The sequence below is a fragment of the Protopterus annectens genome, chromosome 2.part1 (assembly GCF_019279795.1).
Source record: "Protopterus annectens isolate FY-2018-M chromosome 2.part1, PAN1.0, whole genome shotgun sequence".
In the NCBI taxonomy this organism is placed as follows: domain Eukaryota; kingdom Metazoa; phylum Chordata; order Ceratodontiformes; family Protopteridae; genus Protopterus; species Protopterus annectens.
Genome location: NC_056729.1, coordinates 929,528,227 through 929,555,530, shown reverse-complemented (window position 1 = coordinate 929,555,530; position 27,304 = coordinate 929,528,227). Strand labels below are relative to the sequence as shown.

Here is a 27,304-nt window from a genome sequence, read left to right as displayed (position 1 = left end):
CCCTGACATCAGTGCGACAGAGGTATAAAAGAGGCAGCCGACGCCATTTTCTCCAGTCTTTCTTGCCGCGCGGTGCTCGAAGCAGAAGCAGTTCGCAAGTGCCGGTCAGCCGACTCCTAAGATTTTCAAATCGAATTTCAGACTGTAGTCTTCAATAAAGCTAAGTACCCCATTGGGGAACCTTTTCTTGCCTCAGACGGATGTCAGAAAAAGTTAATAATTGCATTTCTTGTGGGAAGCAAATACCTCATAAGGATTTTCATTTTTATTGTATCCCTTGTCTAGGCCCAGAGCACGACGTCACAGGTTGTCGGTTTTGTGCTAGGTTTAACAAACGAACTATTAAACGTCGGTTTGATTTCGCCCGACATTATTTTGGTAGAAAATTTAATTATACCATACCGTCGGAGCAGCCGACGACCGGGATGCATAAAAAGCACAAAGATAAGGACAGGCAGCCGAGACCCAAACCAGACACCGAGGCCTCTGCTAGGCCAGTCGCTGGTTCTCCGGTCTTCAGTGAGGCGCCCACGCAGCCCCTGAAGCCCGCTTATTTAGAACCCCAGGCTGAAGCCGACTCCCAAGCGGAGATTGCTGGGCCTCCACACCCTTTATCTTTAGGTCCTTCCGACTCCATGGCTGAAGGGGATTCTGGTGCTGTTGAAAGGCCGTCATTTGCTGAAGGTGTCTTCAGACAGACTACACTTACTATTAAGTCCTATGCAAAACAGAAAACTCCTTTAAAAGTAAGGAAGCCTGTACAGCAGTCTCCAGTACAAGGCCCCATGCCTAAGAAACAGATGCTTAAGATGACTGAAGACTTAATTACCCTAATCAGGGGTTCCCATCCCCCACCTGACAAAAGGCCTAGACAGGAGGAGGACTATGCCTCCTCTGACCAGGTCTCCATTTCCTCAGATTCTTCTGAGGAACAGGAATACTCTTTTCCCCCTTATGAAGACTCTGATGCTGAAGAGTCCATTCCTTCAGTATCTCCCCCAGAAGACTACTCTTTTGGGGAAACTTTACATACCCTTAGGGAACATTTCCACTGGGAAGGCCAGGATTACTCTGATTCTAAGAAAAGGCTCTGAGAGTTCCTCTTACTACCCCAGCACAGACCCCTTGCTATTCCACCTGTGTCAGACATTGTGGATGATGTTTATTCAGATTCTAGCCTTAACCCAGATTCATTACCTCTTGCACCAGCCAAACCAGACAGATACTACAGAGTCCCTGACTCACATAAATTCCTATATAAAAGCCTGGTTGCTGACCCAGAAACCATTTCCCAGGGTCCCAAAGGGGTTAAGGCCTCTATTGCTAAAAATCCTGTACCTTCTGAAAGGGATTCTAGAGCACTAGACAGATGGGGAAAGAAAGTATACACCTCAGCTACTCTAGCTATGAGGGCCTTAAATTGCCAGTTTCACATGCTGAAATATCAACAATATTTGATTTCTCAATTAAAACAAAAAATGAGCACACATACAGAGCAGCCTGATTACAAGGAAATGCAAGATTTGTTGCATGCAGCAGAACAAGTGGGAAAACATACTTTGCAATGTGGATGTGATTCATTGGAAGTTTCTTTTAAAGCAGCTGCAACAGGGTCTGTCATTCATAGACATACTTGTTTAAAACAACAAACTTTACCTAATCATGTTAAAGCAAAGTTATTGGATGCACCCTTACAGCAGGATGTTTTATTTGGTGTGAAAGCAGAAGAGGTTTTAAAGAAAATGGAGGATAAGGCAAAATCTATGCAGACTGTCAAGGATTTTTTACAGGTTCAACCCCCTTGTTTCAGCAGAAATTGGCCAACCAAAAACTGGTCCTTTCCAACCTCTGACAGACCACAGAGGGGCAAATACAGACGCCCAAGGGTCAGAGGTCAGCCACAAGGCTCTTACAAGCCATGCCAATGGGGTGCCACAACCCAGAAAGGAGGAGAAGACAGGTCTCAAACTATCAGAAGACAATCACAATGACTTACCCCACAGACTGCCAAGCAAATCACTCTTGGCAGCTCCCTTGGGAGGAAAACTTTCACTTTTTGCAGACAATTGGCACATCATCACAAAAGACAAATGGGTCCTAAATATTGTATCTCAAGGATACAGGTTCCACTTTGACACTTTACCAAGGATAAAAGGAATGCCAAACCTGCCACTAAATCAATGGGCAGAGGCTCAAAGACAAATTACAGCACTCATGGATATGAGAGCCATTCAACAGGTTCCTACACAGGAGCAAGGACAAGGATTTTACTCCAGACTTTTTCTGGTTCCCCGAAAGGACAAAGCATGGAAACCCATTCTGGACCTTTCAATTCTAAACGCATACCTGGAAGTACCCACATTCAAGATGCTCACACTACAGCAACTTCTTCCCATGCGAGGCTTGACTAGTAACACTGGACCTCAAGGAGGCATACCTGCATGTCCCTATCAGACAAAATTGCAGAAGATACCTCCGATTTATAGCAGGTACACCTCATTATCAATTCTCTGCACTGCCTTTTGGCTTATCTACTGCACCCAGGGTCTTCACAAAATGCCTGGCACCAGTAATTGCATACTGCAGACAAAGAGGAATTCAAATATATCCATACCTGGACGACTGCCTTATTCAAGCAGAAAGCAAGGACATTCTTTTAAAACCTCTGTCATTTGTAAAAAACCTACTAAGTTGCCTAGGGTACGCAGTAAACGAAAAGAAGTCAAAACTAGTGCCCTCACAAGACATAATATTCCTGGGTGCCAGCTTAAATACAACGGCCCAGATGGTTTATCTCACGCCAGACAAGCAAGGACAACTGACTCAATACTTCAAAATGATGGCAACAAAGACCCAACTCCCTGCAAGAAAAATTCTGCAGGCATTGGGATTCATGGCATCTTGTATTCTACTAATACCATATGCCAAACTGCATATGAGGAAATTACAATGGTACCTGAAAAGCGTATGGACTCAACACAGCCACAGCTTGGAAACAATAATACCATTCATTCCCTGCCTTCAACTGGAGTTTATATGGTGGGCTCAGGCATGTCACCTCAACAAGGGTCAGCCTTTCACCTTGCCCACAGCCAGGCAAACAATAACAACAGATGCATCGGATTACGCCTGGGGAGCACACATGGCAGGACAGTGTATTCAGGGCAAATGGTCTGCGGATCAAATGCATCTCCACATCAATCAAAAAGAGATGCTAGCTGTACAACATGCCCTAACAGCTTTCAAGGACCTCCTACATCCAGGACAACTTCTAATAAAGACGGACAACACCACAGTGATGTGGTACATAAACAAACAAGGGGGCACACATTCCTACCCCCTATGCCGGCAAGCAATGACCTTGTGGAACACAGCACTGACCTACCAAGTTCAACTACAAGCACAATTCCTGCCAGGAAAGAAAAATACATTGGCAGATTAACTAAGCAGAAATATCATGGATCCTCACGAGTGGAAACTAGACCCACAAGTATTCACAATGATAACTCAAAAATGGGGGAGCCCAGACATAGATCTGTTTGCCTCCCCCCAAAACTGCCAACTACGAAAGTTTTGCACAAGGACATACCACACACTAGCTTGGAAAGTGGACGCCCTCTCATTCAGTTGGAAAACGCTAACAGTGTATGCCTTTCCTCCACTGCCTCTTCTGGCAAAGGTGCTGCTAAAAGCCAGACTAGAGAGGCCACAAGTGATCCTCATTGCTCCAGACTGGCCACGCCAACACTGGTATCCAATGTTAAGGAACATGGCTCAAGGCCCCCCGATGGATTTTACCTCAAATTCCTCACCTGCTGACTCAGCAAAACAATCAGATTCTACACAGCCAGCTGAATACTTTAAATCTGGCTGCATGGCAGATTATCTAAACAACCAGTCAACACTTCTCTCTACAGCTGTTATGGATGCCATTCTGGAGGCCAGGAGACCTAGCACCAGGAAAACCTACTCAGACAAATGGAAAAGATTCTGCGCCTGGAACCAGGCTACAGGCCAAAATCCTCTTGTCCTAAATATTCCTCAGATTCTGCAATATTTGACTGAGATGTTGCACAAAGGCCTTTCCTTTTCATCTATAAAGATGAATGCTTCAGCTATTTCAGCTCATTACAACATGGATCCTCCTATTTTTTCACATCCATTACTAAGACAGTACCTCAGAGGGGCTTAGAACATAAGACTGCCCCGGAGAGCACCAACTTGGGACCTCGATTTTGTTCTGGAAAAACTTTCACTGCCGCCGTTCAAACCAGCTAAAATTTTTATCATGGAAAACTGCCCTGCTGCTAGCAATAACTTCAGCACGAAGAGTCTCAGAGCTACAGGCCCTAATGGCAGTGGAGCCTTTCATCATTTTTCATCAAGACAGAGTCTCTTTATGAACTAACCCTTCCTTTATGCCAAAGGTAGTATCCAGTGTGGCTCTAAACCAAACCATTCATTTACCCACACCCCCAGAATAAAGGGGAAAAACTCCTACACTCTTTGGACATTCACAGGCAATTACATTTCTACTTGGATAAAACAAAGGCTTTCAGAAAATCTGATCAGCTCTTTATATCCTATGCTGCAGGATCTCAAGGAAAGCCTATCTCAAAACAGACCATTTCAAAATAGATAGGACATTGTATCCGTTTCTGCTACACACACCATGGGAAACTTGTCCCTGGTAACATTAGGCCTCATTCCACCACGGCTACAGCAACATCAGCAGCCTTCCTCAGAGGAGTACCAACCAAGGATATCTTGGAAGCTGCAACTTGGAGTTCAGTGCACACCTTCACCAAGCACTACCACTTACCTCTATACTCAAAAACCAGAGCTGGCTTTGCCACTGCAGTTTTGCAGGGCCTACTAGCTTCTTCAAACCCTGTGTAGTACCAACCGCCCAGCCTTAGCTTTGGGATTCAACCCAAGTGTGATGACTGCAGCAGTGTAACATGATGAACATAGTGCAGTTTTGTACCTACCATAAATGTCGATGTTCAAGTGTTCACACTGCTGCAGTCCAGGTTACCCTCCCACCATCCCGTCTTCTTATCTGGGTTTTATCTATATCTCCCTCTTTATACAATCTCTATGATGTATTTCTGTATGGTGTATTTGCTTTCAGCTGTAGCTATTGTTTTCTACTTATGTAATTTACTTAGGATTATGTATTGCCTTCCTATTGGGGGCACCTGATATCTGGGGCAAGAAAAACTGAAGAAAATGGCATCGGCTGCCTCTTTTATACCCTTGTCGCACTGACGTCAGGGAAGAAGCGACCGCAACCGACGCCGGACCAAGACTTTGGAACTCTGGCCAACTGTGGGACTACCTGATGGCAGGATAACCAAGTGTGATGACTGCAGCAGTGTGAACACTCGAACATCTACATTTATGGTAGGTAGAAAACTGTACTTTATGTTCCCGAGGTGGTATATGACACCTTTGAACTTGATAAATGTAGAACTTTAAGATCTTGGTGCCTTTCACATTCAGTAGTCTGGAATAGGCTTCCATATAAAAACAAATCCTTTACTTAGTCCGTAATGTTGCATTTTAATGGTTCTTCTAGGTCCGTATGCATTTGATGTTAAGTTGTCTATCTCGCCTTCATTCTTGCTGGATGGGTTCGGAGCCGATCCTCTGCTCCGATTCGGCCTTCTACTAAAGCTCGAGAGCTATTTACCAGCTCGAGGCCTCCCCATATCCCACAATGCTAGGCATCAGATACCCAGATCTCATTTGCCACTTCAGCTACGGGGTTGCGATTTTACCGGCTCCAAGTCGTATAAAGCTTTTCTTGTGTTATTACCTTGAATTTTTTTCATATACTGTCTTGTATTTAGAAATTCTTCCCTCTTAGTCTTGATTAGATTGTGTCCCCTTTTGATATCCCACTCAGAAACTCGTTTTTTGTTGGAGAGTTTCTCTCCCCCCCCCCCCTTTAGGGTAGTGTTAGGCCTTGTTAGACAATTAGTGTTTTTCTTGTATTGTTTTATATATATATATATATATATATATATATATATATATATATATTTGTTAGTAGTAAGGTAGTTGTGTGGCTATAGTCGTTTATCTAGTGCGTGTGTGTTGTTGTGTTTAAGCAGTAGTTATTTTTTTTCCCTTTGGTATCCCATTTTTTTCTTATGTCTAAAGATACCAAAGTTTCAGGTTTCAAGAAGTGTGACTCGTGCTGTCAGAAGATGTCTCTGACAGACGGTCACACTTCTTGTGTTTATTGCTTGGGTCCCCTACACCTGCAGGACTCTTGCTCAGTCTGCTACGCCTTCAGTCCGAGAGTCCTGCAGGAGCGTAGGAACAAGCTCATTTTGAGAGGCTTACTTAAGCCAGAAGGATCCCCGGCTAAGCCTCCGTCAGGAAAATCTTTTAAGCCCGCCAAACCGTCGGCTTCCTGTTCTGAGCCGTCGCAGAGCGGACCTCCTGCCTCCTTGTCGGTTCCGGCTGGAACCGACGTCTCCAGACCTCAGTTGGCTCCGACTTTAGTGTCGGAACTTTCTCTGAGCCGAAAACGCTCAAGGTCCCCATCTGTAGAGTCTATCCATTCGGCTCTGAGGTCTCCATTGCTTCAGTTGTTGTGAAGCCATAGGTCTCATTCCTTTCGGTCTTCCAGGCTATCCGATCATGACTTGGAGAGGGTGGTCAGTAGACTCCTAAAGTCGCAGGCCCTGGCCAAAATTTTGACCAGCCCTTCTCAACAGACTGTGGCTACCCCTGTGTCTTCTGCAGTTCCTCCTCAGACTCTTCCACTGTGTTCGGAGCTGGAGCTCATTGGGGCTTGAATCGTAGATACGTCGGAGTCGATACCACACCTTTCGGCTCCCTCGTCGGCTCCAATCTCTTTGTTGGTTCCGTCTTTGGAGAGATCCGGGCGCCAAGACTCCCTCGTCGGCTCCGAGGGGACGAGTGGCATCGGACCTTTGTCCGACCCCATTCTCCCTCTCGGAGCCTCGGCGCAGGTGAGCTCGGCCCCGACATCGGCCTCTGAGCTGTCCCTCTCAGTGCCGGGAGGGGTTCATGTCTCTTCGGAGTGGAGACCCTCTTCTCTGCCTGATGGGGGCACCTTCAAGGTCATGAGGAGTGTGCTGACTCCTGTATCAGCTCCACGATCGGCCCCTTCGGTTCCTCCCCCCATGGTGCCTGCATCGATCTCTGTCCACCCTCCTGACCCCAAGCGTGGAGAACAGGAGCTCCTGTTCGCCCCATTGGGCGTATCTTCCTCTTCCGAGGCCTCCCCTGATCATTCAGAGGGGCCCCCTCGGAAGAAAAAATGTAAGAGGAAACATATTGACTCCCCCCGAGTCAGTCACGTCTGATACCGACTTGGAGGATTCAGAAGGGTCTCCAAGGTCCCCCTCTGAGGATGTCTCCTTTTCAGACATCCTTGAGATCCTTAGACAGAGGGGGAACTGGACTGCCCTTAACCCTGCCGAGGACGAGTCGGTGTGCCTGGACGCGTTTGGTTCTCGCCCTTCCACCTCCTGGGTGTCTCCACCTTTCGACCCGCTCATGGAAGTGGTGGCTCGGAAGGCGTGGACAGCCCCGGACACAGTGGAACCAACCCCCCGCAGGCCCACTAAGTTCATCACGACCCCATCTGACAAACAATTTCTGACAAAAGGGGTCCCTGTTGATGCTATGGTGGTGGCAGCAGCCACTAAGAAGGAGTTGGCTGACCCTTCAGTACCTGTCCACCTACCTAATAAAGAGTCTAGGACAATGGACAGGTACTGGAAGTGGATGTTTTCTTCAGCAACCTTTTCCATGTGGTCACTGAATTATCTATGCCATTTCACCCGCCTTCAAAGGGATCTTCCTAAGGAACTGGGTGATGCCCTTCAGGATCCCTCAGCTGCGGGGTCTCAGGATAAGATAACTCCCAGCTGGCGACCCTTGACTCTATAGTCAACTCCTCCATGTGGCTCATTTCTTATGCAGCCGATGGGGCGAGTAGGGCCGCAGGTACAGGCATGGCTTTGAAGAGACATGCCTGGATGCGGTTATGTAACTTTGCTGACTCCTTTAAGGCATCCTTCACCAATACCCCCTTCGATGGTTAGGCTTTGTTTGGACCACAGGTGAAGGATATCCTTACCAGGTGTGAGCAGGAAGGCAAGACTCTTGTCTGCCATGGGAGTCTGTTTTTCTACTCCTTCTAGACCATACCCTAAAGGTCAGAAGAGTGGAAAAATGTGGTTTCGGAAACCCCAAGGAGTCGTGCCTGACACACGTGGCGAGTTTCCCTCCAGGGGCAGAGGAGAAAACAGTAATAGACGCCGCCCAAGGGTTCAGAGGGGGTCCGCAAAATCAGGGTAGCAGAGAATCCTTCTCTGACAAACCCTTTCAGCACCCCTGAGGGGCTGCCTGACTGTCCACCTTCGGAGGCAGTTGGGGGAAGATTGTCACTGTACCCAGAAGCCTAGTGAATCCTCACACAAGACAAATGGGTATGGTCTATCATATCCGAGGGTTACAAAATCCCCTTTGTCCACACCCCTACACAAACAGGTCCCTTCCAGATGTTCCACCTGGTCTAAGGGAACAAGCAGTACTAGAAATTTCAAAACTGCTAAAAAAAAGGGCCATCCAACCAGTCCCAGCAGACCAGCAAGGATCCGGGATTAACTCCAAGTTCTTTTTGGTACCGAAAAAGACAGGGGACTGGAGACCCATTTTGGATCTCAGCAGGTTAAACAAATCTGTTCAAAGAGCGAAGTTCCGGATGGTCACGCTTCAGTCCATTCTACCCTTTTAGGGTCAGGACATTTGGATGTGCTCCATAGACCTTCAGGATGCGTACTACAAGATCAAAATGGACAGGCGCTCCAGAAGGTTTCTCCGCTTCCAGCTGGGAGCTGGTCGCTTTCAGTTCAGAGCCCTGCCCTTTGGTCTCACCACAGCCCCCAGGGTGTTCACCAATTGCATGGCAGTGGTTACGGCTCACCTGAGACGGCGGGGATTACAGGTGTTTCCATATCTAGACAACTGGCTCCTAACTGCTTCCACTAGGCATCAGCTACTGCGAGCCAGGGATTATACCATACAAACGTGCTCTGAGCTAGGTATCTTTATAAACTTCGAAAAGTCTGCATTGTCGCCTTGTCAATCCCTTTATAGGCGCAAGATTAAATACAAAAGAGCTGTCGGCAAAACTTCCCTTAGAAAGAGTTTCAGACATTCGCCGACATGTACAGACCTTACTACAGTGCAAGAGAATTCAGGCCAGATTTGTACTGAAAACCTTGGGTCTCATGGCAGCAGCAATCACATTACTTCCCCTGGCTCGTCTTCACATGCGGATCCTTCATTGGATGCTTTTTACCCAATGGTCGTTTCAGCAGCTTCCGATGTCTCATAACATAGTAATCACCCAATCGTGCAAAGACCACCTTTCTTGGTGGATGGTCTCCTCTCAAGTACTTCAAGGCAGACCATTTGTTCTTCCTCCTCCTGTTGCCACGGTGACAATGGATGCCTCCCTGATTGGGGGGGGGGGCATTTTCAGGGCAGGACTGTCCAGGGCACTTGGCAACCTCTAGAGTACCACCTGCACATAAATGTCTTGGAGATGAGAGTGGTACTTTTAGCGTTGCAAGCTCTTCAGGACTCTCTACCCACCGGGACTATTGCAATTCAGACGGACAATATGTCTGTAGTGTGGTACATCAACAAGCAGGGCGGAACCAGGTCCTATCCCTTATGTCGAGAAGCACTCAGACTCTGGCAGTGGGTGATCTCCTCTCAACGGTTTCTGATAGCAACGCACATCCCTGGGAAGTCCAACGTCATAGCGGACAGGCTAAGCAGAGCTATTTTCATGCCTCACGAGTGGTCTCTCAATCTGTCAGTAGCGGACAAAGTTTTCCGCAGATGGGGTCAACCTTGCTGCGATCTTTTCGCAACCCCTCTCAACAGCAAGTGCAAAGACTTCTTCACTCTCTTCCTCCTCCCCGGCCACTCCCCCAGAGATGCTGTAGTTCACGATTGGCCCCGGGGTCTTCTGTATGCATTCCCACCTTTTCCCTTAATTTCCAAACTAATTCAGAAAGCGACCGCATTGGGATCTAGGATGATCCTCATTGTCCCTTACTGGCCTCGACAAATTTGGTTCCCATTCCTGCATCGTCACCTGCTGGAGCAACCTTGGAATCTGGACCCAGTGCCAGACCTCTTGGTCCATCAGTCAGGCGGCTCCACCAAATCCATTCAGACTCTCAACCTCACAGCTTGGTTGCTCCACTTCCAACCTTAGCCAGGCTTCCATATATTTCTCAGCCAGTGCGTGAAATCTACTACCAGGAAGACTTATGCTAGTAAGTGGAAACGTTTCTCTTTATGGGCGGAGGCTAGAAATATAGATCCCTTTACAGCCCCTGTCCATCACGTTCTAGATTTTTTGGCAGAACTTTTTTGAGCAGGTTCCTCATCTGCCACCATTAGGGTCCAGTTAGTTGCTATCGCTAATTTCCATGCTGGCCTGTCAGAAACCAGCATCATGTCCCACAAACTTTGTAAAGCCTTTCTTAAAGGGACTGTTTTACTTATGCCCCCGGTTAAAGATCCCCCGCCTCCGTGGAATTTAAACCTGATATTAACTTCCTTGATTCTACCTCCTTTTGAACCTGCGGCCTCCTGTTCCTTAAAATTACTCTCCTGGAAGACTCTCTTCTTAGTAGCCATCACCTCAGCTAGAAGAGTGTCGGAGCTTCAAGCCCTCTGTATTCATCCTCCTTATCTTGTTTTCCACAAGGATAGTGTTTCACTCAGGACTAATCCTTCCTTTCTACCCAAAATACCTTCTGAGTCAAACCAGAATCAGGCTATTGATCTTCCTGTTTTTTTCCTAATTATTCGAACAGAGCTGAACAAAAGTTGCACCAATTGGACGTTCACAGGCAATTACGTTTTTATTTGGATAGGACTAAACAAACAAGAAAATCGGACCAATTCGTCCTATCCTATGCTGAGGGCAAGCAGGGCCTGCCAGTTTCTAAAGTAACCTTATCCAGGTGGTTGGCCTCTATTACTTTGATTTATCAACTCAGACATAAGGAACTCCCCACAAAACCAGAAGCTCATTCCACCAGAGCATTAGCTACGTCGGTAGCTTTTCAAGCAAGACTACCAATGGAATCTATTTGTGCTACAGCCACATGGGCCACTCCTCATACCTTCATTTCACATTATAAGTTGGATGTGGCCTCCAGGAGTCAAGCTGATTTTGGTTCCACTGTGCTCTAGAGTCTGTTCCGATGAGCCACCCAGGACTAAGGTGCTAGGGACACTGTCCCATCCAGCAAGAATGAAGGCGAGATAGACAACTTAACATTAAGAAGTTATGTACCTACCATAATGTTCAGTGTTAGTTGTCTTCTTCTCGCCTTCTTTCTTGAGTCCCACCCTCCATCCCCCTAGCCTGGGCAAACAGAGAAGTATCCCTTTTGAGGTCTTCTTCCTCTAGTTGACCTTTTTCTAGGTTACACCCTCCTCTGCCTTTAGCACTGTGGGTAATCCTTGTAGTTTGGACAGGTGTCTCCAAAAAAAAAAAATTGTTTTTCTATGGTGTTAGCTCTGCCAAACGAGATCTGGGTATCTTACGCCTAGCATTGTAGGATATGGGGAGGCCTCGAGCCAGTAAATAGCTCTCGAGCTTTAGTAGAAGGCCGAGTCGGAGAAGGCGAGAAGAAGACAACTAACATGGAATGTTATGGTAGGTACATAACTTCTTATTTTGAACTATGAGAACTGTTTTGATGAAGATATGATAGTAAAGAGTGGTAAAAAAAGAAATAAGCCATTTTATTAACTTTGGAGAACCAGTTTCTTTTTGTGGAGCAGATGTAGACCACTTGCTGTGATCTTCTAATAAGATTAAGTGTTTGGGAATTGTTTTCTTACACATCAGTAGAGCTAGCATTACGTTTTATTAGATATACCTGCTTGTTAGGCATTTTGCACCTTGAATGTTCTAATGACGTTAATGAAATAGTTACCATGGCATTGTTTAGTATGTTCCATATTTGAAGTCATGGAAGTAACCAGTTACTGGAAACTCTGATAGTTGGATACAAGAGCTAAGAACTAATAGTTTATCAATTAATGAAGTAAAGTGACCAGATCTTTACTTTCCAACTCATGTTTCTGGGTTTGCGGTTAATATGGCCTTTGGGAACAGTAAGCAGAAGAGAAGACTGGTAGGATTTGACATTTGTATCATACTGCATTTGCTGTCAGCTCTTTACTAGGCTAGTTATTTATTTTTATTTATTTATAGCTTTTGTTTATTGGGAAAGTGAGACAGGACATATGGGGCTCATTTTCAGCCGAGGCCCAGGGAGAAAGTCTTCAATATACAAACAGTAATAGACAGTGACACTAACATTTGAAAGGCAGTCCTGTACTTCTAACATTTTTCAAGAGAAGGAGAACTGAATTTCAGATGTGATAAAGTATACAGACAGCCACATTGTTGCTATTTTCAACAGAAAAGTCTTATAAGAGGTAGAGTGGTGAAAGAGCTAGAGGTGAGAAATAGAAGACTCGTGTCTAAGATGTTAGTCAGTATTCATCTGCATCATTTGTATTCATTTACTAAGCTATTTGACAACTCTGTTTCACTGAGACATCAACTACTTATTTTCCTTAATTTCCTTTCTACTACTTCCTATTGATCATTTGCTGCTATTACTTTACATTCTGGAAAAATGTAATAAATTATAGTAAGTGGAAAAAAGATTTTCCCTTATTTTATGCATATTATTTTTGTGTTTTTTTTTTGCCATTGTCATTTGTAAAAACATTCTTGTGATCCTGTAGGGCTGGCTGATGTGTTTTATTGTAAAGTAGTAAGTTGGACTTATAAAGTCTGTCATATTGTGCTGTCAGCATTGTAAGGTAATCATTTTACTTTCTAATTCCAAGAGATTTTCTGGAGATCTGTTTTGTTGCAGGGTACACATGATGCCCTTCTATATCACTGTTACAGTATTCTTTACATAAGGGATCTCCTGCCAAGTATAGTCCAACATCTGGCCAATGTACTGCATATGGTTGTGGGTAGCACGCAAGCAAAATAGACACTGATCATGATAGCACACCAATAAAGGAAACTCAATTAAACCACAAAAAGCCAGGAATCCACTCAGAACCAAGATAAAAATGAGAAAAACTTTTGATGTCACAAAAAACAATAAAATCACAATGAACATTTTCTCTTCTTTAGCGCCTCGGCTAACACAGCTTTTAGTGGGTATATTCCCCCAACACACATTTCCCTCATTTATATAATACATTTCAGTTTACAAATATACAATTAACTCATTTATCAATTAAAAATTTCCATTTACATTCACAATTCAAACCCCTGGGAACCCAGGGTACCATATTTCAAGATAAATTTTTAATTGATTAATTAGTTAATTGTATATTTGCATTATATAAATGAAGGAAATGTGTGTTGGGGGAATATACTCTCTAAAGGCTGTGTTAGCCGAGGCGCTGGAGAAGAGAAATTGTTCATTGTGATTTTATTATTTTTTTGTGTCAGTAAAAGTTTTTCACATTTTTTATCCTGGTTCTGAGTGGATTCTTGGCTTTTTGTGGTGGAAACTGATCATGATGGTTTTTATGAGGAATCTAACTCCCACTCTGACATTTTCTCTTCCTGGATGACATGAATACATATAGAAGACAAAATTGAAAAAAGGAGGGAAGAAACCCTAACAAGACACTTTTCTGAAAGTGACTTGGTAACCAGCACAGCATAAAAGTGTTCAGACTGATGTTCGTTAATGGTGTTTGAACTAGTGGCAAAGAATTTTTGAGTGTTTGTATCCATAAGTCACTTTTGTGCTCTGTGCCGGGAGCATACATGTGACGTACAGTACCTACAACATCTAAAGGCTTTGGTGTATTGGACCAGATGATGGGCTATCCTTGGTAGGAGATCTGTTATGTAAAGAATACCACAACAGTGAAAAGGACATCTACTGTTATGGTAAGATTTTACACAGCTCTACTTTCTTTATCAATTCAGAATTTCCAGATCTGTCTATGGATGTGGGAGAGAGTTACTGATGTTCATCGTGTTTCACTGTTGCAGTCATTACTCTTGGGTTATCCTGCTGGCAGGCTACCCTCAGTCGGCCAGAATTCCAAAGTGTAGGTCCAGCGTCGGTTGCTGTTGCCTCTTCCCTGATGTCAGTGCGCCAGGGGTATAAAAGATGCAGCCAACGCCATTTTCTTCAGTCTTTCTTGCCGCGTGGTGCCCGAAGCAAAAGCAGTTCGCAAGTGCCGGTCTGCCGACTCCTGAGATTTTCAAATCCGAATTTCAGAACCAAAGTCTTCATTAAAGCTAAGTACCCCATTGGGGAAACTTTTTTCTTGCTCCAGACCGATGTCAGAAAAAGTTAACGATTGTATTTCTTGTGGGAAGCAAATACCTCATAAGGATTTTCACTCTTACTGTATTCCTTGCCTAGGCCCTGATCACAATGTTGCTAGCTGTTGGTTTTGTGCTAGATTTAACCAATGCACTATTAAGCGTCTGTTCGATTTTGCATTTCATTACTTTGGCCGAAGATTTAATTATATAATGCCGTCGGACCAGCTGACAACCGGAGTTTACAAAAAACGCAAGGACAAGGAAAAGGATAGGCATCTGAGGTCCAAAACCAACGACGAGGCCTCTGCTAGGCCAGTCGCCGGTTCTCAGTGAGGCGCTTTCGCAGCCCCTGGCGCCCGCTACCTCAGAGCTACAGGCTGCTTCCGACTCCCACGTTGAGCAGACTGGGCCTCTGGATACTCAAGATATTGGACACTCTGAAATCATTCCCTCAGATGGGTCCGGAGCCGCTGAGCAGACATCGGCTTCTGAGGGTGTCTTCAGACCTACACAACTATATATTAAGCCATCTTCAGCTTCAAAGACAAAGACTAAAGCAGCTCTAAAGACAAAGAAACAAGTACAGCATTCTCCTACTCAGACTTCCATGCCTAAAAAACAGATGCTCAAAATGGCCGAAGACCTAATTACTTTGATCAGGGGCTCCCATCCCCCTCCTGATAAGAGGCCTAAGCAGGAGACAGAGTATGATTCCTCTGATCAGGTTTCTATTTCCTCTGATTCCTTTTCTGAACAGGATTACTTCATGCTTCCCTATGAGGATTCTGATGCTGAAGAATCCATTCCTTCAGCCTTTCCTCCTGAAGATTATTATTTTGGGGAAACCCTGCATACCATGAGGGAGCATTTCCACTGGGAGAGCCAAGACTATTCTGAATCTAAGAAAAGGCTCAGAGACTTTCTGCTACTTCCTCTGCACAGACCCTTTGCTATTCCACCTGATCTAGACATTGTAGATGATGTATTTTCGGAGTCCGGCCTGTCCCCCGACTCTTTACCCCCCTGCACCTGCTAAGCCAGACAGATACTACAGGGTCCCAGATTCTCATAAATTCCTATATAAAAACCCTGCTGTTGACCCAGAAACTATATCTTAGGGTCCCAAAGGGGTTAAAGCTTCCACTGCAAAAAAACCCTGTCCCCTCTGATAGGGATTCTAGGGCTCTAGACATATGGGGGGAAGAAAGTCTACACTTCTGCTACCCTGGCTGTAAGGGCTTTAAATTGTCAGTTTCATATGCTTAAATATCAGCAATATTTAATGTCACTGTTTAAAGAGAAATTGTTGACAAATACCGAATGTTCAGGGAACAAGGAATTGCAGGATTTATTGCATGCAGCTGAACAAGTGGGAAAGCATACTTTGCAATGTGGTTATGATTCACTGGAGGCCTCTTGCAGGGCCGCTGTTACAAGATCTGTTATTAGAAGGCATGCTTGGTTAAAGGAACAGAATCTGCCTGATCATGTTAAAGCAAAATTATTAGATGCACCATTACAGCATGATACTTTGTTTGGTACTAAAGCAGAAGAGGTGTTGAAAAAAATGGAGGATAAAGCAAAATCCATGCTGACAGTCAAGGATTTCTTACAGGTACAGCCACCCAGGTTTAGCAGGAACTGGCTTTCTAAAAATTGGTCCTTTCCAGTGTCAGACAGACCACAAAGAGGCAGATCTCAGCCCCAAGGCTCATACAGGCCTAAACAATGAGGTGCTCCTACCTCCAAAAGCAGAGAAGACAAATCACAGCCTTACAGGAAACAGTCCCAATGACTTTCCTCTACCAGATCCAAGCACTTTTCTTTTGGCAGCCCCTTTAGGGGGAAAACTAGCACATTTTTCATCAAATTGGCAAATGATTACCCAAGACAAATGGGTCCTGAACATAGTGTCCCAAGGCTACAGGTTCCATTTTCACACACTACCAAGGTCGAAAGGTATGCCAGACCTGCCACACAATCAATGGGCAGAGGCACAAAAACAAATTACAGCCCTCATGGACATGAGGGCCATTCAGCAAGTACCACAACAAGAGCAGGGGCAAGGATTTTACTCCAGACTTTTCCTAGTACCCAGAAAGGACAAAACCTGGAGACCAATACTGGACCTGTCTATACTAAATACGTTTCTGGAAGTTCCAAAATTCAAATGTTGACTCTACAGCAGCTACTGCCCATGCTGGGCAAGAAGGCTTGGCTCGTAACTTTGGACCTAAAAGAGGCATACCTGCATGTCCTAATCAGACAGTCTTGCAGAAGATACCTCAGATTCCTAGCTGGTTCAATGCATTACCAATTCTCTGCACTACCCTTTGGCTTATATACTGCGCCCAGGGTCATCACAAAATGCTTGGCATCAGTAATTGCGTTCTGCAGACAAAAAGGAATTCAAATATATCCCTACTTGGACGACTGCCTAATTCAAGCAGAGAACAAAGACATTCTTCTAAAGCATCTGGCGTTTGTAAAAAGATTACTAATTGGCCTGGGGTACACAGTAAACGAAAAGAAATCAAAACTAGTGCCCTCTCAAGAGATAATATTCCTGGATGCAAACTTAAATACAACTGCCCAGATGGCTTATCTCACGCCAGACAAACAAAAGCAACTGACTACTTACTTCAAGAAATTGGCAACAAAAACCCAGTTATCTGCAAGGAAAATCCTGCAGGCCTTGGGTTTCATGGCATCCTGCATTCTACTAATTCCATATGCCAAACTGCATATGAGGAAACTACAGTGGTATCTAAAAAGTGTTTGGACTCAGCATTGCCACAGCCTGGAGACAGTAATTGCACTCATTCCCTGCCTGCAACAGGAGTTTCTATGGTGGGCAGAAGCCTGTCACCACAACAAGGGTCTGCCATTCAGTTTACCCACAGCCATACAGACACTGACAACGGATGCATCAGATTATGCCTGGGGGGCCCATATGGCAGGAAAATGTATTCAGGGCACATGGCCTGCAAACCAGATGCATCTTCACATCATTTAAAAAGAGATGCTAGCTGTTCAAAATGCCCTGACAGCTTTCAAGGACCTGCTTCATCCAGGACGGTTACTGATAAAGACGGACAATACTACGGTCATGTGGTACATAAACAAGCAGGGAGGTACGCATTCCTACCCCCTCTGCAGACAAGCAATGACCTTATGGGACACAGCATTGGCTTTTCAAGTTCACCTGCAAGCACAATTCATGCCAGGAAAAACAAATACTCTGGCAGACGAACTAAGCAGAAACCTCATGGATCCCCACGAATGGAAACTGGATCCTCAAGTCTTCAGCATGACATTAAGGAAATGGGGATGCCCAGACATAGCTCTATTTGCCTCCCCTCACAACTGCCAATTGCAGAGATTTTGCACAAGGATTTATCACAAGCAAGCATGGAAAGTGGACGCCCTATCCTTCAACTGGAAAAATCTAATAGTATATGCTTTTCCCCCACTGCCTCTCTTTCCCAGGGTACTCCTAAAGGTCAGACAAGAGAAGCCAAAAATTATACTGATTGCTCCAGACTGACCACGCCAGCACTGGTACCCAATCCTAAAGAGCTTGTCTCAAGGTCCACCATGGATATTGTCTCAGACTTCTCACTTGCTGACCCAACAGAACAATCAGATCATGCACAGCCAACTCAGGACCTTTAATCTGGCAGCATGGCAGATAATGTAGCCATTCAGAACACTCCTCTTTCAAAAGCTGTTATGGATGTTATCTTGGAGGCCAGGAGACCCAGTACCAGAAAATCTTATGCAGCAAAATGGAAGAGATTCTGTGCTTGGAACCAGGAACAAGGCAGTGACACGTGTGTACCAAATATCCCTCAGATTTTACAATACCTAACTGAGATGCTGAACAAAGGCCTTTCTTTCTCATCAATTAAGATTCATGCCTCTGACATTTCAGCCCATTACAATACGGAACCACTTATCTTTTCTCTTCCTTTAATAAGGCAGTACCTCAGAGGGGCCAAAAACATTAGGCCTCCAAGGAGAGCACCAATTCCGGCCTGGGACCTTAGTTATGTTTTGGAAAAACTCATACTGCCTCCTTTCGAGCCAGCATCAACAGCAGATATAAAATTCTTATCCTGGAAAACAGCTCTGCTCCTAGCAATAACCTCTGCAAGGCGAGTCTCGGAGTTACAAGCACTCATGGCTGTGGAACCTTTTATCTTTTTCATCCAGACAGGTTTTCCCTGAGGACAAACCCTACATTTATGCCTAAGGTGGTGTCCAGTGTGGCCCTCAACCAAACCATTCACTTGCCTACCTTTTATCCAAATCCACAGAACAAGGGTGAGAAAATTCTGCATTCTTTGGACATACACAGGTAGTTACGCTTCTACTTGGACAGAACTAAAGCTTTCAGAAAGACTGAGCAACTTTTAGTGTCATATGCTGCAGGATCACAAGGAAAGGCTATCTCAAAACAGACTGTTTCTGATTGGATAGGCCATTGCATCCATTTCTGCTATTTTGAACATGGCAAATCAGTGCCTAAGGGCATTAGGCCTCATTCCACCAGTGCAGCAGCCACTTCAGCAGCCTTCCTCCTCTGAGGAGTACCAACCAAAGATATCTTAGAGGCTGCAACTTGGAGTTCAGTGCACACCTTCACAAAGCCTTCACAAAGCACTACCACTTACCTCTTTACTCTAAGTCCAGAGCAGGCTTTGCCACTGCAGTTCTGCAGGGCCTCATAGCCTCTCCTAATCCTATTTAGCCCAGCCACCCATCCTCAGCTTTGGGATTCAACCCAAGAGTAATGACTGCAACAGTGAAACACGATGAACATAGTACAGTTGTGTACCTATCATATATGTAGATGTTCGAGTGTATTCACTGTTGTAGTCCAGGTTACCCACCATCCCCCTTCCTTTGCTGGGACTTATCTGCACTTTTCTATCCTATACAACCTTTTTGGTGTATTTGCTTGTGGATGAAGGAAATGTTATTTTTGTGCATGCATTTTTATTGGCATATTTTTCAGCCTACCAATTTGGGGACACCTGACATCTGGGGCAAGAAAAACTGAAGAAAATGGCGTCGGCTGCATCTTTTATACCCCTGGAGCACTGACGTCAGGGAAGAGGTGACAGCAACCGACGCCGGACCTAGACTTTGGAATTCTGGCCGACTGAGGGTAGCCTGCCAGCAGGATAATCCAAGAGTAATGACTGCAACAGTGAATACACTCGAACATCTACATTTATGGTAGGTACACAACTGTACTTTGTGTTGCTTATTATAAAATTGGTTACCAGAATTTTTAACTGCATTATCACTTAGGCCAAAGCTTTTTATAACATGCACTTTATTGGAGGATTTGGTTTGTATAACCAAATAAGATTAAGTAAATTAAAATATTGATACATTGTTTTAATACCTTATAGAACTGTATTTTAAATAATTTATTATTTTTTATTTACAATATATTTTTATTTTATAGATAAAAACTATTTTGAGTGGGTTCATTATCAGAGGTTATCTTGGAAAGTGGACCTTGATTATCAAAACAGTTACTCTGGTACTCGCTGTATCGTCTGGCCTTAGCCTGGGAAAAGAGGGCCCTTTAGTTCATGTTGCCTGTTGTTGTGGGAACATTTTTTCGTACCTCTTCCCCAAATACAGCAAAAATGAAGCTAAAAAGCGAGAAGTAAGTCAGTTAGTTAATTTCTGTTGAATTTGTGTGCCATACCAGCACTTTTGAATAAACTGCATCTTTTTTACGTTACAGATGATTTGTATTGTTACAACTGCAGTATATTATGATGATTACTAAAACAAAAATTAAATAGCTGTATTGAAAAGTTGTTTATTTTGCAGTGATAGAATATTTCTGATGTGGAAAGTCTAGTTGTGTTTCATAATTTGTTAGTAAAATGTAGGACTTGCAGGAAGAATGTCTGCAGGCACTTGCTTGGGAGTACTGCAGCATAGTCCAGTGTATATATTGGCAAGATGAGTGTATGCAGAGTTTATATCACCTGTTTGTAAGTAGACACCTTGATGAAACTGACTTTTTGTATTTTAGTGAAGCCATTCAATGTAAAAAAAAATAAGATAAAATCAGAAAATTATTTTATGTCGAGGGCAAATAACTCCACTTCACATTGCCCCCGTTCCCTAATTGATTATAACTAATTCTCATGTCAGTGCATATTGGTGAAAAAGGTAAACTCCCAACGTGGCAGTTATGAACTTTGAGTAGCTGTAGCTCAGATTCATCAAATGTAATGAACAAAGTGTTCTTATAATCAACTGTCAAAGGACTGAATGATTTTGTAGTGTATTCTTTAACTTTTGATGGATTGGGTTCAGGTCCCCTGTGTTTGTTATGAACCGAATGTCACTGGAAATCTACAGTCTAGTTCGAAGATTAAATCTGGTCCCTACCTTTATTTTTTAAAGCACTTCTGTTAAATTATCACTTAAAACATAGGAAAAAATACATTAACAGAAAACAAGACCATTTTAACATTTTCCATTTAAATGCGTCTTACATATTTTCTTTGCTGTTATCTGTCCAGCATTTACAGAAAGTTGCTGAATGTATGCCTTCCCTTAAACCTCACTCCTTCTCCTTCTGTAATTTACTCCTTTCCCACCTCACTATGTCTAGGCAGTTTAGATCCTGTATCCAGGCTCAAAATAATTTCCTTATTTACAGTCTGTTGTCTCTACCTTCATTGTTCTATGTATTTTAGGTGGTTTGACAGTTTAATAAACTGTTCCAGAAAAGGTAATTTGTTTAACCTCCATCCTTTTTGACAAATATAAGGAAGCAACCACTTCTTGGTAATTTTTTGGTCAGTTTACAATTCTTGCTAACTTTTTTGGTGTCTAACACTTTACTGTTTAAAAATGTATTTTTTGTGATGTCATAGCAGTGTAGTATATATATATATATATATATATATATATATATATATATATATATATATATATATATATAAACAGACAACAAGATACCTGTCCAAACAAGGAAAGAGAGGACTTGGATACAGGTGTGTTTACTACAGAAACTGAATCTGTGAAGTGTGTAGCTAGTTTGATTATACTGTAGTAAATGTGCAATAGGCAGGCATTGAAGCTGTTTTAGTAGAGAGGGTTATGATTAGGTCCCCATTTGTAACCATGTTTTTATGTGTTTGAGACAAGAAGGCAAAAAATACATCTCTGGCACAAAGCTCGTGAGGTGAATCCCTGACATCCATGTTGAGAATACATAATTGTTTATGATAGGTGAGACCTGCTCATAATTCTTTGAAGTGCATTGAATATTAACTGCTCTATGTGCTACCAGTTGCAAAAGAAGAAAAAAAAATAGTGTTTTACCAGCTTTGAAAGACGTTAAAGCACTTGGCAAGTGTTTTTGTATAGGCAGCAGGTAATATAATTGGAGGAAAAAGTCACAGGCAGTTTTTTTTAAATACTGCTGTAATTTAAGTTAGTGACTTACAGACTGATGTCTGTAAATTTTCACCAGCGGAAAATGAGGCATCAGGTACAGCTGAAAGTGAAGTAACATCTTGTGAGACCCATCACCCAACCGTAATAGTGCTTGGTGGGTATGTAACAAGTTTTATACATCTCTGAATGTACAGTTACTGTCAGGTTTCTCGCTGAAAAAAATCCTTATAGGTTTGTATTTTTTCCTGATTTTTGGAGTGTACTCACAGTGCTCTGTGCACTACAGAATGATTATTAATGGCAAACCATGGGTTATGTCTTCATTTTTGTTAAGAAGTACCACTGTTTTTTTAGATAAAATATGGAAAGCATATTACAAGTTTACATAACAGAAGCACGTTATTTTAAAATGTAATGACATGATAGGTTGTCAAAACTTATTTATTTTCAGACTGCTGCATTGCAGTATAGGTAGAAGATGGGGCCCAATAAATGTGAGATCATAACAGAAGAAGCTCAATAAAGCCTTGTTGGGTTCTTTTTCCTAGCCATTAGTGGAATTTTTGCTGGAGAGTGTCTGCCAAAAATGTGGATGTCATTGTCTATACTAGAAAGACTATTTTTCAGAAGCATTTAATTGGTGCACCTCTTTAATTTCATCTGGCTTTGTTATATACAGTTTTCAGTTACTAGCATGTTTCTTTATATCAAAAAGTTAAACAGACAAACTTTGAACAGCTACATTAACAAAGTGGAATAGAATTTCTTGTAACAGTTCTATTTCTTTCTGATACATTTACTGAGTTACAGCATTTGGGCCCTAATGTCCACTCCCACCCATGTTTCTGCTGTACTGTACAGTAGCATCTGGCATGATCCTTAGGCTGCCATCTTGTTTTATAACATGTTATTATGATGCCTTTTGTATGGCCTTTTTCTTTTTGGGGGTGACAGTGTTAGCCCAGCACACTGTGACTGTCATTTTGGGGTACTAATTGTCAAGTGAGTTGCATTGTCCCTTAACCAGAGATCTGAAGTAGTTTACTTCATTTGATCTTCAACCTGTGGGAATACGGATCCATACCGGCAAAGATTACTAGCATCAGCTTTGAGCTCCAGACTCCTCCCCTTACCTGTAATACACATTCCTTGCCTTCCATCCCCAGATCTCATTTGCTGCGATTTGTGTAACATCGTGTCTCTAGAGCTCCAGCTAGCAGGTTGTTTTTTTACTGTAAGTTTTCTTTTTATTTAGCTGTTTCTGATTAGTATAGGTACCCTTTCTCCCCTCCCATCACTTTGGCGTCGTGTGTAGGTTTGTAATAGTAGTTAGTGTAGTTTGTCTGTGGTGCCCCCCCCCCCATTTTAATCAGTCTAGTGTGGTGAGTGGGTTTGTGGTTTGTTTATAGGAAGAAAATGTTTTGTTCTCCCGCTTTCTTCTTAGGCATGGCTGAAAAGCTTATTTTTAAGCGCTGCACAGTGTGTGGCCATAAGCTCTCCCCAGCGGATGGCCACACACTGTGTATTGTGTTTAGGTGTGGCCCACGTGAATGTTGATTGCTCCATTTGTGTGGGGTTCAACCCCCGAGCCTTGAAAGATAGAAAGGCCAAGTTGACCCTCAAAGGGCTTCTTCCTGCCACTGATCCTCCCTCCTCGGCATCAGTCACTGCGGCTGCCGTGACTGCCTCTCCTGCTTCTCTGCCTCTAGCCTCCCCTCCCTCCCAGGCTGGGACTCAAACTCCCACTTCTAAGCCTGTGGTAGTGGAGCAGAGGAGGGGTATAGAGCAGGAGAGAGAGTCGAGGATGAAGGAGAAGAGGAAGATGTCTCCTGACCTCTCGTCACCAAGCAAGTCTACTTGAATCTGTGACTCCCCTTGGCTCTGGTCTCCAAGGTTCTCCCCGGAGCTATAGGAGGCACTTCCAGTCTCCCGGGCCTCAGCTCCCCGACTGGCCAGATTGGAGTCTGTGGCCTCGTCTCTGTCTACCCGTTCTCTATCGGACATGGATCTGGATAAGATGATGAGGTGCTTTATCCGTACACAGATCCAGATGGGAGTTTTCCAGCCTCCCCTCCCTCAGGAGGGGGCAGCTCGCTTCCTTTTTTTCAGCCGATTACTCCTTCCCTGATCAACCTTCAGCTTCGGCATTGTCTGATCCGAGGTTGGCCTTGGTCGGGGCATTGGTGTAGACTATCCTCAATGCCGGCAGCTGCCTGGAGCATCTCTGATCCGACTAGTTCAGATCCGAGCCACTCTCGGAGCTGGAGCCTGGGGGTCGGATCCGAGGGAGTGGAACCTTTACCATCGGCTCCGATGTTGTCGGTCCAGGTTCCCTCTCTTGGAGCTCCGTCTGCTTCGGGTCCGGCTCCGATTCTCTCATTGGACCTGGAGAGACCGGCCTCCTTATTGGCTTCCCAGGAGGTCCGCTGTCCTTCAGAATTCAGTGTGGTAGAACGGGTCCTCTCCGTCGGATTGAGGCCCCTGACCGCCCCCTCGGCTCTGTCTGTGGTCCCAGTCATCTTACCAGAGGGACAGCCCATGCCCAAAGGGCACCAGACTGATCACCCAGAGGAACAGATGGTTTGTGAGCACTCCCCAGAGAGCCCCCACAGGAGGTGTGGCTTGCAAGCATACATGTAAGAGGAGGCACTTGGACCCCCCCCCCCCCGAGTCCCTAACCGAGGACACAGACTTAGATGAGGGGGAGGGTTCCCCAAGTTCACTTCCCGACAATGTCTCCTTTGGAGACATCATGGAGATCCTGCACCATCGGGGAGGTTGGACTGCCCCCAAGCCCTCCTTTGATAAGTCAGTGTTTCTGGAGGCCTTCGACATGGGCCTGTCTACATTTTGAATCCCACCCCCCCATGGATCCTTTAGTGGATTTGATCACCTTGCGGGCATGGAAGGAACCTGATACCATGGAGCCGATCCCCAAGCACCCCGATAAGGTTTTAAATCCCCCCTATAGACAGGCCTTCCTGGAACGAGGGCTCCCCAGTGGATGCCATGGTGGTAGCAGCAGCTATGAAGAAGGAACTATCTCAGGAAAGTTCCTCAGTCCCTCCTCCCGACAGAGAAGGATGGACCAGCTAGGAAAGCAGGTGTATGATTCAGGTACCTTTTCAATACGGGCGCTGAACTACTTGGCCCATGTCACGAGACTCCAACGCGACCTGGTGAAGGAGCTGGAGGAGTCTCCACCCAAGTCCATGTCACTGGGGGACAAGGCTTAATTCTCCGCGAAAATGGCCACTTTGAGAGCAGTATCTACTACGTCCATGCGTCTCCTCTCCCATGCAATGGAAAGAGCAGCTAGGGCAGCTGGGTCTGGCATAATGCCTGGCTCAGGTTGTGCCAATTAACTGAACCCTTTAAGGCGTCCTTTGTCAATGCCCCTTATGACAGCTCGACTCTGTTCGGTAAGACCGTCAAGGAGACGCTAGTCCAGAGTGAGAAGGACAGGAAGACACTGTCTGCCGTTGGGATCCGCTTCTCTTACCCTCAAAAGTCCTTTTCCCGGAACCAGAGAGGGCAAAAAAAGATGTGGTTCTGGAAGTCTCAGTATTCCTGGGACACACAGGGCTCTTCTTCCCCCAGAGGCAGAGGGGGACAGAATGGACGCCGGCCCAGAGGCCAAGGAGGTCCTCAAAATTTCGGGTCTCGAGAACCTTTTTCGGACAGACCCGGGCAGCAACCCTCAGGGGTTGCCCAACTGCTCTACTCTGGAGGCAGTCAGGGGATGATTGTCCTTGCCCCCAACAGCATGGGAGTTCATAACAATGGACCGTTGAGTGCTTCAAATCATATCCAGAGGATATTCTATCCCCTTCGTGGGTTCCCCAACACCTCCCAAACACCTCCTGGACATTCCATCCATGCAAAGGGAGGCAGCAACACTGGAGAAATTTCCAAGCTGCTAGGAAACGAGCCATTGAAACCGTCCCCCCAGATTAGTCCGGATCGGGCTTCTACTCCAGGTTCTTTTTGGTGCCAAAGAAAATGGGGAACTTAAGGCCCATTCTGGACCTCTCTACCCTGATCCTGTCAGTTGCCAAAGAAAAGTTCCAGATGGTCACACTACAATCCATCATGCCGTACCTGCAAGAGAGCAACTGGATGTGCTCATTAGATCTCCAGGATGCTTACTATGACATAAAAATGCGCAGAAGCTCCAGGAGGTTCCTCCTTTTCTGGCTAGGCGCCAATCGTTACCAATTTTGAGCCCTATCCTTTGGTCTCACCACAGCCCCCAGGGTGTTTGCCAAAGTGATGACGGTGGTAGCAGCTCACCTGAGGCTTCAGGGGATTCAGGTCTATCCGTACCTGGAAGATTGGCTCCTCACTGCTCCCACCAGGCATCTACTTTCCCAAACCAGAGACTACTTTATGACACTTGCCCTGAGTTTGAGTATCACAATCAACACATCCAAATATCTACTAGAGCCTGTACAGGTGATAGTCTATATTGGTGCCAGAATAGACGCACTCCAGGGCAAAGTGCTCCTGACCTTGGAGAGAGTTCAGAACCTCAGGATGCATGTCTCCCTAATTTACCATTCTCATCTCCCGACAGTGGAATCTGTATTGAGGGCCCTAGGTTCGATGGCGGTGACCGTAACTCTCCTTCCATGTGTCCAACTACGTGTGATTTCTTCAGTGGACTTTGGCGGTTCAGTGGTCCCTGTTGGATTTACCACTATCCTATCCATCTAAGTCAAGTGTGTCAGTCATCCCTCATATGGTGGATGAGCTCTCCTGACATTCTTGAGGGACAACCCTTCGTTCCAGCCCCAGCCCAAACCACAGTGACCACAGATGCCTCCCAGCTCAGTTGGGGGGACATTGTTCAGACAGGACAGTCCAAGGCCTGTGGTCCCCCATAGAGACCAGTTTGCATATCAGTGTCCATGAGATGAGGGCGGTCCTTCTAGCGTTGCTGGCCCTTCATGCCTTTCTTCCTCAGGGACAATTGCTATTCAGTCAGACGTGTCGGTAGTCTGGTACATCAACAAACAGGGAGAGACCAGATCTTATCGCCTTTGTTGCGAGGCCATATGTGTGTGGGAATGGGCAATCTCCACCAGTCGCTTTCTTATAGCAACACACATTCCGGGATGGTCCAACATTCTAGCGGACAGGCCAAGTCGGACCATTCTGATGCCTTATGAGTGGTCTCTGAATCCATCATTAGCGGAACAGATATTCAGCGAGTGGGGTCAATCTTCTTGTGATCTTTTCGCATCTCCTTCCATTGTGAAGTGCAGCAGGTTTTTTGCTCTGAACCCCCTGGCGTGGGAGTCCCCCAGAGATGCTCTAGTTCACGCTTGGCCTTCTGGTCTTCTGTATGCTTACCCACCCGTTCCTCTCATCCCGAGGTTTCTGCAGAAAGCTTGTCGACTGGGGAGCAAGGTGATCCTCATTGCCCTATTCTGGCCTCGCCAGGTA

General features: G+C 44.9%; 1 protein-coding gene across 7 annotated transcripts in view; it reads left to right on the top strand.

The window, feature by feature from the left end:
• Nucleotides 1–27,304, top strand: part of CLCN3 (chloride voltage-gated channel 3) — a 1,613,231-nt gene that overhangs the window by 721,968 nt on the left and 863,959 nt on the right. For all 7 annotated transcript variants that reach the window (XM_044062561.1, XM_044062563.1, XM_044062565.1 and 4 more), the window contains one exon: nucleotides 19,893–20,099. In XM_044062561.1, the coding sequence (XP_043918496.1) occupies nucleotides 19,893–20,099 (207 nt within the window). The remainder of the gene's footprint in view (nucleotides 1–19,892; nucleotides 20,100–27,304) is intronic.